Raw genomic sequence first — 13,076 nt, 5'->3', positions numbered from 1 at the left:
GAAGCAGTGTGGAAGAAGTCCCAGCTTAAGTATATGTGTTCAGGGGAGGTAGTTTAGGGAAAAGCCGAGCTGCTGCAGAACCTCAGAGAGGTTGTGGGTGTGTTGATATAAGATAGGATAGAGAGTTAGATGGATGTAGAACTTAACACGGGGGGATTAGTTTAAGTTGTATTACAAATAATACACAAATGTTTCCCATGCAGGTCTAATGCATGAGGGTTGTGCTAGTTCCAACTGTAAAAGTTGAATGAAGAGCTGAGAGGGAAGTAGGACCCCTGATGGTGTTGGTGCCCCAGCAGTACTCTGCATGCTGGTATTTGGGGACCCCAGCATAACAGCCAGCCTCCTACCCATTCATCTCTGTGGGAACACAGAGTTCCCAGTCATTTTTTTCTAGTCTTTTTAATATAAACCAAATAGCCAAGGATCACCTAACTTTGGCTTTCATCACTACTATTCTACCAAACTGCTTTTTGTCAGGGCTACCTGTCACCTCCATGCTGCGACCTTAATGGTCAGTTTGAAGTCCTCATGTGACCGATCAGCAGTACTTTTTACAGTTGATCACTTTCTCTTTGAAACACTTTTTTTTTTTGTCTTTCGCAGAGGAAACTGCATTCCTCTGGGAAGGCACTTTGTCTTAGTTTTGATGCTTCTCCTTCACATTCTCCCTTGCTGAACTTTTGTCATATTTCTGAACTCTAGCCTTTGAAATGCCCAGGGCTCAATCCTCAGCCCACTTCTCTATCTATACTGCCTCTCTAGGGCAGGGGTTGGCAAAGTTTTCTGTAAAGGGCCGGATAAGGAATACTTTAGGTTTTGCAAACCATCCAGTCTCTGTCACAACTACTCAGCTCTGCCATTGTAACATACAGCTATGGACAGTAAAAGTATGGCTGTGGTTATGTTCCAATAAAACTGTATTTACAAAAATAAAACCAGGCCATGTGACAGATTTGGCCCATAAGCCAGAGTTTGCTGACCATTGCTGTTGCTCTGGGCGATCCCATCAGGTCCCATAGTGTTAGACGCTTTTTAGGATTCCCCGATTTATAACATTAGCACTAGTCTCTTCTTGAACTCAGAATTTACACATCCAGCTTTCTACTCTGTATTTCTACCTAAATGTTTAAGATACAACTCAAGATTAACAGTACAAAACCGAACTCCTGACCCCCCACCCCCCCCAAACTTGTTTCTTTCTCTCTTTAGTTGCTAACCCATAACCTGGGAATCATTCTTCTCACCTTTTACTCTTATCCCACAGCTAACTCATTAGCATAATTTTTTGAAATGTACCAAAAGACAATTCCTTCTCTCCACTTCCACCCTTCTCACTTTCTCTGTTTCACCATCATCTTTCCCTTGATAAGTTGTAGTAACCTCCTGATTCTTCACCCTGCTTCTACCCTTAGCCCCATATAGTCTACTTTCCATACAGCAATCACCTTCATCCTTTTAAAATGTAAGTCAGATAATGTCCAAGCTCTGCTGAAAATGCCAGTGGCTTTCCATTTCACTCAAAAAATTTTTTGAAATATGTACCATAGCATGTAAGGTCCTACTGGATCTAATACTGGGCTCCTCTCTGAATTCATTGCTTGCCACTTTTCCTTTTGATCAGTGTCCTCCTGCCATCCTGGCCTCCTTGCTGTTTCTCAGACATGCCATGTATGTTCTTTCCTCTGCACACCTGTGCTTTTTATGCCTTCAGTGCTCCTCCCTAGAGGTCCACTTGATCTCTTCCCTCACTTCATTCAGATTTGTGCTGAACTGTTACCCACCAGAGAGATCTTCCCTGACCATTCAATGTCAAATATTACTCCTTCTGTTACAGTAGGTAGCTAGTCAGGCATGAGCAGGGCAGAGGAAGGCTCCCCTCCCTCAACACACACCAGGAATGACAGGCAAACATCAGGTGATGGTCAGGCAGTTGTTAACTGTTTCTCTAAAATATTAATTGGTTGCAGCCTGCACCAGGGAAAGGCAATCTCCAAATAAACAGAAGCACCCGAAGCTGGTGATCAGCAGCTTCCCATGAGATCTCAGGAACTGGGTGAGTGGGCTCAAGCATTTGCACTAAGAGGCAAAATGGCAGAGTTTGGTATGTGACCTCTTAGGGACATTCGACTGGTAAGGGAAGAACACCTCAAGTGAACATGTGTACAACTCCAGTAAACACGTTGCACATGGTCCCCTTCCCAAGTGCTAGGAGGCTACTGTGTGTGCAGACAGCCTGCCCCAGGGGAAGAATCAGGGGAGATGGGACACAAGATCCTGAAAGTATGCCAACATATAAAACCCCAAGTTGAAAGGTCAAACCGTGCATTTGTCTTTTCAAGTTGCTCACTTTGCCCTCTTCCAAGTGTACCTTCCTTCCCTTTGTTCCTGCTCTAAAGCCTTTTATTATAATAAACTCATTCCATCTCTAAAATTGCCTTGGCCTCTCCTTCTGCCTTCTGCCCCTCAGTTGAATTCTTTCTTCTGAGGAGGCAAGAATTGAGATTGTTGCAGAGCCATAGGGATTTGCCATTGGTAATGCTTCCATTATTCATTCTTCACTTTCCCTAATTTGTTTATCTTTATAGTGCTTATGATATGTGATAGAATAAACACATAATCATTGCTTCTGCACCCCAACTAGAATGTGATTTCCATAAGAACGGGGAATTGGGGTTTGTATCTAGTATCTAGAACCATGCTTAGTACAGTGCATATGTTCAAGAAATATTTACTGAATGAATTTAAGGAAAACTTAAAAATTAAATGGGAAAAACAAGAAACTTGAATTTTAGAAGGTCAAATGGGTGTTCTCTATTACATCTGTTATAAAAGAAAGGAAGAGTGGGCTGTGAAGAAATGGCAATCAAAACCAAGACCTCTTTAACAAATAAGTTGTTAAAACAAGTAACTCAGTAGAAGGTGTAGTGGGTTGAATGATGTTCTGTTTTAAGACACGAAGTTTGTGGTAGTTTGTTACAGCAGTCCTAAAAAAATGAATATAGATGAATTAGAAGATAAGGTAAAGAAATCTATCAGAAAGTAGAACAAAATGTCAGAGATAGAAAAAGGAGGCAAGAAGAAGTGACACAGAGATTGAATCCAGAAAGACCAACATTTGACTCATATGGGTTTCAGAAAGAAAGAACAGACAAAATGGAGAAGAAATTGTAAAAGGGATAATAGAAAAAAATCTAAGAATTGAAGGACCCAAGTATTCTGACCCCCCCAGTCACATTATTATACAGCTATTGAGAGGATCCCACATGTCTTGCTGGGGGCGGGGGCTGGGGGGTGGTCAGATAACAGGCCTTCAACACTGAATGCTCAAAGACTGGAGTAATGCCTTTGAAATTCTGAGAGAAAAGAGTTTTCCTCCTAGAATTCTCTACCCAGCCAGCTGTCAATCTGGAGTGAGAACTGAGTAAAGACATTTTAGACATTTAACAACTTGAAAAATTGGCCTCACATGCAATCCTTCTTACAGAACACTTATTAGGGATATGCTTCTGCAAGACGAGTAAACCAAAAAACATGAATGCATGGGATCCAGAAAATGATAGATCTACACTGGAGAGCAAAGAAGCAGTCTTAGGATGCCCAGAAAGCATCCAGTTCATATTGCAGCCTGAGGATAGAGGGTTCCTGAAGGAGCTGTTTGGGTAAAGAGAGGATTCCATAATTTTGATGATATCCATGAGGCATTGGAATAATTTATAGATGTGATTATGACAATGTAAGAAAGATAATTAGAAGCATGAAGAAAAATAGAAGCTGAACCAAAAAAGGAAATTTAATTATAGCATCCTCCTCACCAAAAATAAACACATAGACAGCGCTTCTCACACACCTGAGTGTAAGAATTATTTGGGATGTTTGCTAAAAATACAGATATTCATTTCTTCCTCCTTGAGATTTTGATTCACTAGATGTAGGATGGTGGTTCAGGGATCTGCATTTTAATGAGCATTCCAGGTTTTTCTTGTCTAAGAGAAATTTTTGATATATATAATAGGAAATGCATAGAAAATTCAGTATGATTACAGAACATTCTATGAGCCTTGATATGGAAAAATAAATATGCAGAAGACAAAAATTAGAAGAATGAGGAAAGGGAGGTAAAAGGCAGGTTATTGATGTTAAGAAATATTATATATTTGTATTAGTTTGTTTTCACGCAGCTGATAAAGACATACCTGAGACTGGGCGATTTACAAAAGAAAGAGGTTTATTGGACTTACAGTTCCACATGGCTGGGGAGGCCTTACAGTCATGGCAGAAGGTGAAAGGCATGTATCATGTGGTGGCAGACAAGAGATCTAGTGCAGGGAAACTCCCCTTTATATAATCATCAGATCTCGTGAGATTTACTCACTGTCACAAGAACAAGACTTGCCCCCATGATTCAATTATCTCCCACCAGGATCCCTCCCACAACATGTGGGAATTCAAGATGAGATTTGAGTGGGGACACAGCCAAACCATATCATTCTGCCCCTGGGCCCTCTCAAATCTCATGTCCTCACATTCAAAACCAACATGCCTTCCCAACAGTCCCCCAAAGTCTTAACTCATTTCAACATTAACTCAGAAGTCTGCAGTCCACAGTCTCATCTGAGACAAGGCAAGTCCCTTCTACCTATGAGCCTGTAAAATCAAAAGCAATTTAGTTACTTCCTAGATACAATGGGGGCACAGGTATTGGGTAAATAAAACATTCCAAATGGGAGAAATTGGCCAAAACAAAGGGGCTACAGGCCCCATACAAGTCCAAAATCCAGCAGAGCAGTCCAATATTAAAGCTCCAAATGATCTCCTTTGATTCCATGTCTCACATCCAGGTCATGCCGATGCAAGAGGTGGGTTCCTGTGGTCTTGGGCAGCTCCGTCCCTGTGGCTTTGCAGGGTATAGTCCCCCTCCTTGCTGCTTTCATGGGCTGGATTGAATGTCTGCGGCTTTTCTGGGTGCATGGTAGAAGCTATTGGTGGACCTACCATTTTGGGGTCTGGAGGACAGTGGCCCTCTTCTCACAGCTCCACTAGGCAGTGCCCCAGTAGGGACTCTGTATGGGGGCTCCAACCTCATATTTCCCTTCCACAGTGCTCTAGCAGAGGTTCTCCATGAGGGCCTTGCCACTGCAGCAAACTTTTGCCTGGGCATCCAGGCGTTTTCATACACCTTCTGAAATCTAGGCAGAGGTCCCAAACCTCGGTTCTTGACTTCCGTGCACCCGCAGGCTCAACACCACTTGGAAGCTGCCAAGGCTTGGGGCTTCCACCCCCTGAAGCAAAAACCTGAGCTGTACCTTGGCCTCTTTTAGCCATGGCTGGACCACCTGGGACGCAAGGCACCAACTCCCTAGGCTGCACACAGCAGAGGGACCCTGAGCCTGGCGAAACCACCTTTTCCTCCTAGGCCTCAGGGCCTGTGGTGGGAAGGGCTGCTGTGAAGACCTCTGACATGCGCTGGAGACATTTTCATCATTGTCTTGGGGATGAACATTTGGCTCCTTGTTACTTACGCAAATTTCTGCAGCTGGCTTGAATTTCTTCTCAAAAAATGGGATTTTCTTTTCTATCACATTGTCAGGCCACAAATTTTCCAAACTTTTATGCTCTGGATGCTTTTAACAGCACCCAAGTCACCTATTGAATGCTTTGCTTCTTAGAAATTTCTTCCTCCACTAGATACCCTAAATCATCTCTCTCAAGTTCAAAGTTCCACAGATCTCTAGGGCAGGGGCATAATGCCACCAGTCTCTTTGCTAAAACTGTCAAGAATCACCTTTGCTCCAGTTTCCAACAATTTCCTCATCTCCATCTGAGACCACCTCAGCCTGGATTTCATTGTCAATATCATTATCAACATTTGGGTCAAAGCCACTTATCAAGTCTCTTGGGAGTTCCAGACTTTCCCACATTTTTCTGTCTTCTTCAGAGCCCTTCAGACTGTTCCAAACTCTGCCTGTTACCCAGTTCCAAAGTTGCTTCCACGTTTTCAATTATCTTTTCAGCAGCACTGCACCCTACTGGTACCAATTTACTGTATTAGTTTATTTTCATTCTGCTGATAAAGGCAAACCCAAGACTGCGGAATTTACAAATGAAACAGATTTATTGGACTTACAGTTTTACATGGCTGGGGAGGCCTCACAATCATGGCAGAAGGTGAAAGGCACGTCTCATATGGTGGCAGACAAGAGAAGAGAGCTTGTGCAGGAACACTGCCACTTCTGTAGTCATCAGATCTTGTGAGATTTACTATCATGAGAACAGCACAGGAAAGACTTACCCCTATGATTCAGTTACCTCCCACTGAGTCCCACCCACAACATGTGGGAATTCAAGATGAGATTTGGGTGGGGACCCAGCCAAACCATATCAATATATTTGGTGGAATAAAAAGGTGTAAAGTATTAACATTAGCCAATTAAGAACTTACGTGGAATAGATTGAACTAAACTATCTCTCAGAATTGGAATCAGTAGGTAATTTCTACAATTGATAAACAAAAACTACTAAATATACTATTTAGAAAGATGAAGGTAACCACTAGGCCTAATTCAAAGAGTTGAAAATGGGTTGCTCCCAGGAGTGGAACTAGACTGGGGAGAGGTAGAAACTATTATTTTTTCAGTCATGGACCTGCATTGCTCTGGCTTAACAACAGCAAAATAGGTGTTTTAAAAAGCAAATTGGCAATAGCTTGTTTTCAATTGTTAAGAAACAAGCAGCCTGAGCTTCAGATAAGAAAGTTCTAACCTAAGATGTATCACTAATGTATTCTGTGGTTCTGAGGAAGGGCTGTCTGATGTGTGCTTCAGTTCTACCACCTTTTTTTTTTTTTTAACCTAGTGCTAGATAAGTTCTACTATCTTTTTAAAAATAACGGCATGTGTTGCCACAGTGCTTGTTCCATATACCATATCCCTCTGTCTGTAGCGCATATGTACCATATAGATTATCTCATTCATTTTGTAGAGGATCAGGATAGATACTACATATCTTTAAGTCCACCTTTAGAGAATTTTAATACCCTTTAAATGGAACATAATAGCATACCAACATGATTGGCCCTGGAAAACTTTTAATGAGTTCTTATCCTTTTGCACGTTAGGAAAATGTTTAGTTTTCTAATAGTGCTGAGAGGATGCCTTTGTGTTTAAACTTACTAGGTGATGATGATGATGACAGTGATGTAACGTGTCTTGTCTTAGCTATGGGCATGGATCACTGTCTAGCACTTGTGTATTCCAAAATCTAGTACATGTCCTTTTCATATGAAACACTCTGTAAATACATATTGCTTAATGCAAATCAAGCTTCAGAGAAATTGAGTGACTGTTGAGAAATAAACTAAAATTCTGAGCCCCTCAGTTGACTGAATGGGTCTCCTTTTGGCCAAGAGGACCCTAGAGAAACCTTGAAAACTGAGTTCTTGGCCACGACTGGAATGGGGAGGTCAACTATGCCTGCTTATACCCTTTCCCTCACTAACTGCTAATAAGTTTTCTTCCCTAAGGGCTAAATAGAAACCAGCCCTTTCGAAAGACTCCACAGATGGTGATACCAACCAAAAGTCTGACTGCTGCCCCTCCCTTTTGTGGTTTCCACAAAACAACTCACCAGCATTCCCTCCTGATAAAAGTGGTTCTGGCAAATCTATGGAGAATGTGCAGTGAGGGTTTTCATGTTTTCCACTTCACCTTTTGACATCAGAGAGCTGAAAACTCCACCCTCAGATCATGCTAACACCACCGTTTTTTGAACATGGGTCTTGTGGAGAAGCATGAAGCTCAATTGAGCATGCTTGCAGGTTGCAGCCCTTTATGAGAAATAAAGCTCTGCTTTCCAAATTTATGAACCTCATCATTCTTCAATTGCCACTTTTATGAAGCTGAGTAACTAGAAGTCAGGTTTTTGGCCTTTCTAGTCGTTGCTCCTGTGCAAATTTATAGATATATTGCCCATTAAAGCATTATCATTACCTGAGATCTAAGGCCATATTTGTTTTCTAGAAATAGTTATATTTTTACTCTTTTTCTTCATTATTACATTTTTATTTATTAATACTATTTCATGAAATAGCTTCTAGTAGGTATGGTTATGTAAGTCAGTAAATACAGACCATTCACTCATTTGTAATCTTTTTACCTTCCAAATGACAATTAGAAAACTATACATATATATATGATCTTACATCTTAATAAGTATTGGGCTTGTCCACAGTTAACAAGAGCATTGGATCTTTAGGGAAATTTAACACCAAATCAGTGTCCTAGACTTATTTACTCTTAATTACAAAGGCAGCCTAGCTTTTCTGTCAAGTTTCTTTTACCCCCATGATAACAAACTTCCCTTGTTTGTGTAACTTCCTGGATTCTTAGAGCTGAAATTATTGTTCATTTCTATCACAATGATAGGTCCCAAATGAACAATTGAAGTAATCTGTTAAAGGATTGTATTTTTTTCTTTTCAGAATTCTACCTTTTTTACTTTAGTGACTTGAAGAGAGGACAATCACAGATTGATGATTGTTCTTGGAATAAGAGCTTCCATTTATACATTACAGTTGTCCCTCTGTATTTGCAGGGGATTGGTTCCAGAACCCCTTGGATACCAAAATTTGCAGATGTTCCAGTCCCTGATGTAAAATGGCGTAGTATTTACATATGACCTATGCACTCCTCCTATTTTTTCTTTCCTTATGGGTGGGGGAGGATGGAAAGAAACCAAGAGAAAGGAACCCTCTTGTCTACTTTTAATCCTCTTTGAATTACTTACAATATCTGATGCCTTGTAATGCTATGTAAATAGTCGTTATATTGTATTGTTTTATTTGTATTGTTTATTGTTGTATTTTTATTTTTTAAAAATTTGCAGAATATTTTCGATCTGCGATTGTTTGAATCTGCAGATGCAGAGGGCTTACTGTGTATGTCTTAACCTCCTAGTTGTCTTTCAGCTCCATATTTACTTATTTTTAAAATTACGTACAGTAAAATTTACTTTTTTTGTGGACACTTCTGAGTTTTAACAGAACATAGATTTGTGTAAACAGCATCACAAAGTACAGAACAGGTCTGTCCCTCCCCAAAAAATTTTTTGTGGCCCCCTTTAGAGTCAACCCTACTCTCTTACCATCAGCCCCTGGCAACCAACCAATGATCTGCACTTTATCCTATAGTTTTGCCTTTTCCAAAATGTTATGTAAATGGAATTGAGTTGAGCTTCTTTCACTTGATACAATGTATTTAGATGCATCCATTTTATTGTGTGTATCAATAGTGCATTCCTTTTTATTGTGGAATAATTAATAAACCATTGATTAAAAGACCACTATATGAGTGTAACATAGTTTTTCTTCATTTACCAGTTGTACATTTGCGTTGTTTACAGTTTTTGGTGATTCCAAATAAAGCTGCTATAAACATATAGAGATTTTTTGGGTGAACATGTTTTTATTTCTCAGTTAAATACTTAGTGGGATTTCTGGGTCACATGCTAATTGTATGTTTAACTTTACAAGAAACAGCCAAACTGTTTTCCAGAGCAAGTGCACCATTTTCAGTTCCCATCACCATATTTTATTTTAATTGAAAACATGTAAATGTGGCCCACTTTAGTATCTATTACATTTAGAAAAGTAAGTAATCATGTAGAAAATTGGTAATTTTGTTTTTTGTGTTCTTGTGTTACTCATAGATAACTTTGAAAATCAGGCAGAGAATTTGAAATCTGATGTAATATATGAAAGAGAAGTTTTTTTTAAGTACGTCCCTTTACTGATGAAAAGAGCTTTATAGACCATAGCCAAAGTTTTATGTACTTGCCATTTGTATGCTCTTTCTCATTTTTACCCCTACCTTGTGCACACATCCTTCAGGAATTACCTTGTTGCTAAGGTAGGGAAATAAATATTATGTTAACAGTTTAAAGGGAAAAATAAAATAGTAATAGAGACATTTATCTAACAGATATTTGCTCAGCAAGTATATATTGGATGCCTATTAAGTGCTAGAGTACTTTCCCAAATGCTAGAGATCCAGTAGAAAGCGTAACAGAACAAACAAAAATGAACAACTACAAAAACTCCAGAACTTAATTCTAGTGATAAGTGCTAAGGTAAAGCACAAAGCATGGTAGGGGGAAATAAAATATTGGTGGGAATTAACTGCATTGGTAAGTTATATGACTTTTTTTTTTTTTTTTTTTTTTTTTTTGAGAGGGAGTCTTGCTCTGTCGCCAGGCTGGAGTGCAGTGGTGCGATCTCGGCTCACTGCAACCTCCGCCTCCTGGGTTGAAGCGATTCTCCTGCCTCAACTTCCTGAGTAGCCGAGATAACAGGCATGCACCACCACGCCCAGCTAATTTTTGTATTTTTAGTACAGACGGGGTTTCGCCATGTTGGTCAGGCTGATCTCAAACTCCTGACCTCAGGTGATCCTTCTGCCTCAGCCTCCCAAAGTGCTGGAATTAGCGTGAGCCACCGTGCCTGGCCATGCCTCTGTTTTTATTGGGCAGAATCCAGGGCTTATTTGTTGTTGTTGTTGTTTAATAAGCTTCATTTTGGAATAATTTTAGATTGGGTTAAGCTGCAAGGTTAGTACAGGATTCCAGCATACCCCGCACCCCAGTTTTTCCCTAATATTATCATCTTAACATCATTTACCATTGTCATTGTACATTTTTCAAAACGAAGAAACTAACATTGGCACATGCCGTTAACTAAACTCCAGATTTTATTTGGATTTCACTAGTTTTTCCACTAATGTCATTCTTCTGTTCCAGGATCTAGTTCAGCATACCAGACTGCATTTAGTCATTGTATTTCGTTACTGTCTAACAATCTGTTACAGTTTCTCAGTCTTGGATTTGTTTCTTCTCATTTATCATTTGTTTGTATTAGTGTGGATTCATGTATATTTGTTTTATATTTTGTTGCTCAAATTGTTCCAGCTTTGGCCTTTGGGAACTCTTTCAGATTGGTTCACATTTCCCTTTACCATACCTCTAGTCTTTTGATTTTTGAGCACTTGGTTGACTTCTGACCCTACAAGATGCTCCAAGCTCATCTTGGGTATTCTTTGCTCCAGCATTAGAATCAAGCCTTTCTCCAAGGAGGCCTAGTTCCTTTTATTGGAGAATGGCATTTCAAAACCAAAATCTGGGCCAGGTGCAGTGGCTCACACCTGTAATCCCTATACTTCGGGAGGCCCAAAGTAGGTGGATTGCTTGAGCTCAGGAGTTCAAGACAAGCCTGGGCAACATAGCAAGACCCTGTCTGTACAAAAAACTTTAAACTTAGCTGGGTGTGGTGGTGCATGCCTGTAGTCCCAGCTGCTCTGGAGGCTTGAGGTGAGAGGCTGGTTTGAGACCAGGAGTTTGAGGCTGCAGTGAGCCGTGATCATGCCACTGCATTCCAGACCGTGTCTCAAAAACAAAGAAGAAAGAAACCAAGATGTAGTTGCTGGTGTGCTCGTTGCTATTGAGATTTAGCCAGTCTTTGTTTTATTTTGTTAAATATTATTGAAATCTAAATTTGAAAATTATGCCAAACAGGTAGCAGGTCAGAAGTAAAACAGCCTGATTTTGGAAATTACAAAGTGAAAATTTTGTAGGGCTCTATTAAGCTTAGCTTTTGGAGACAGATGTATTCCAGTAAAAGTGCATTGTATTTATTTAAAAGGCATTGTGTTTATTTAAATAATACATACTTTTGAAAGTATTTAAAATACACATTTTAGTATACAACTTTTAAGGTAAGATAGTTTCTGTTATTGAAGTTTGTTTTTGTTCTGAGCTTACCTTAGTATTAGCATCCTTACCACATTGAATGGAAACAATATTTCTTTTCTTTTAATTGAATAGGAACTTTGGACTTTTTTTCCTATGGATAGTAGGTAGAAATTGGGAATACTATTGTTAGGTTTCCCCAAGGGAAATTGACATCAGTTTTAATAGAATTCACTGGTAATGAGTCTCTTTTTCAAAAGTGATGTTTTTTTTTTGAATATATATTTTGGGTTTTAGTCTATTGTAGATATTTTCTGCTTTGGATATTTTAAGCCACAGGGATAAGTAAATTATTTCAGCAACCCAAATATGGTTTAGCTGGTATATATTTCTTTTCGGTCCTTAGATTGTGGCAAGTTTTAAAAGTTGAATTAACTTTAAGTTGGGAGTTAAAGTTAGCTTTGAAAAAAATGGGTAAGTTTAAAAGTGGATAAGGATATTTATTATTGCTGTATAGAACAATGTGTCTGTTGCTTTAATTCTGTTTTGTTTTGTTTGTTTGTTTCTTTGCAGAGAATGTAACTGGTCACTACATTTCCCCCTTTCATGATATTCCTCTGAAGGTGAACTCTAAAGAGGTATTGTTTTGACTTGTTTTGGGAATGAAAACGTGTACTGCCAGTATCACCATAAGATGCTTTTTGGAAGCACCTTGAAAGGAAAAAGTGTTGTTGGAAGTCAGGAGGACAAACAGGAGTTACTATAACCGGGTCATAAGCCTCCTATATGAATTAAAATTTGTATGAGAATAGGATTCTTCCATGAGGAATTGGGAGAAAGGGGTGTTACTGGTCCATAAAACTTAGAATTCGGTAGGAAATAAAGATTTAAGGATAGTAATTTAGGAAATTAACAAGAGGTTTATTTACAATGATCAGCTAACGTTTGTGGATTATTTTTTATTTGCTGGCCATTATGTGAACATAATGTTATTTAATTGTTATGAGTTGCTATTGTTCTTTCCAAGGACACTGAGGCTCAAGGCATTTTTATTGACTTGTCTAAGATCTGGTAAGTGCCAGAGCTAGTTTTGGAATTAGCATTTCTGACCACAAAGCTCATGCTCTTTAACCACTCTATGAAACAGGTGCTAGAGAAATAAAGCAGGGGTAAAATTGATGGTGTTTGAATAGCTGTTCTCTTAGAACTGAAAATCACTTGACAGTTGTCAGGGTGTGAAAGATGCCAGGAGAACTGATGCTATCAAATAAAAATTGTTGGGGTATTTTGAGATCTCTCATGATTAGTTGGTAATATGGCATATTTGGTAATATTCATGA

The 13,076-nt window shown here is 39.3% G+C and overlaps 1 protein-coding gene across 5 annotated transcripts in view; it reads left to right on the top strand.

Annotated features, from left to right (window-relative positions):
• The window catches only part of PPA2 (inorganic pyrophosphatase 2), a 113,795-nt gene that overhangs the window by 5,185 nt on the left and 95,534 nt on the right, over positions 1–13,076 (top strand). For all 5 annotated transcript variants that reach the window (XM_054484614.2, XM_054484617.2, XM_054484616.2 and 2 more), the window contains exon 2: positions 12,310–12,374. In XM_054484614.2, coding sequence (XP_054340589.1) covers positions 12,310–12,374 — 65 coding nt within the window. The remainder of the gene's footprint in view (positions 1–12,309; positions 12,375–13,076) is intronic.

The sequence above is a fragment of the Pongo pygmaeus genome, chromosome 3 (assembly GCF_028885625.2).
Source record: "Pongo pygmaeus isolate AG05252 chromosome 3, NHGRI_mPonPyg2-v2.0_pri, whole genome shotgun sequence".
Classification (NCBI taxonomy): domain Eukaryota; kingdom Metazoa; phylum Chordata; class Mammalia; order Primates; family Hominidae; genus Pongo; species Pongo pygmaeus.
Note: the sequence above shows the minus strand (reverse complement) of the source record. Positions and strands in the feature narration are given on the sequence as shown.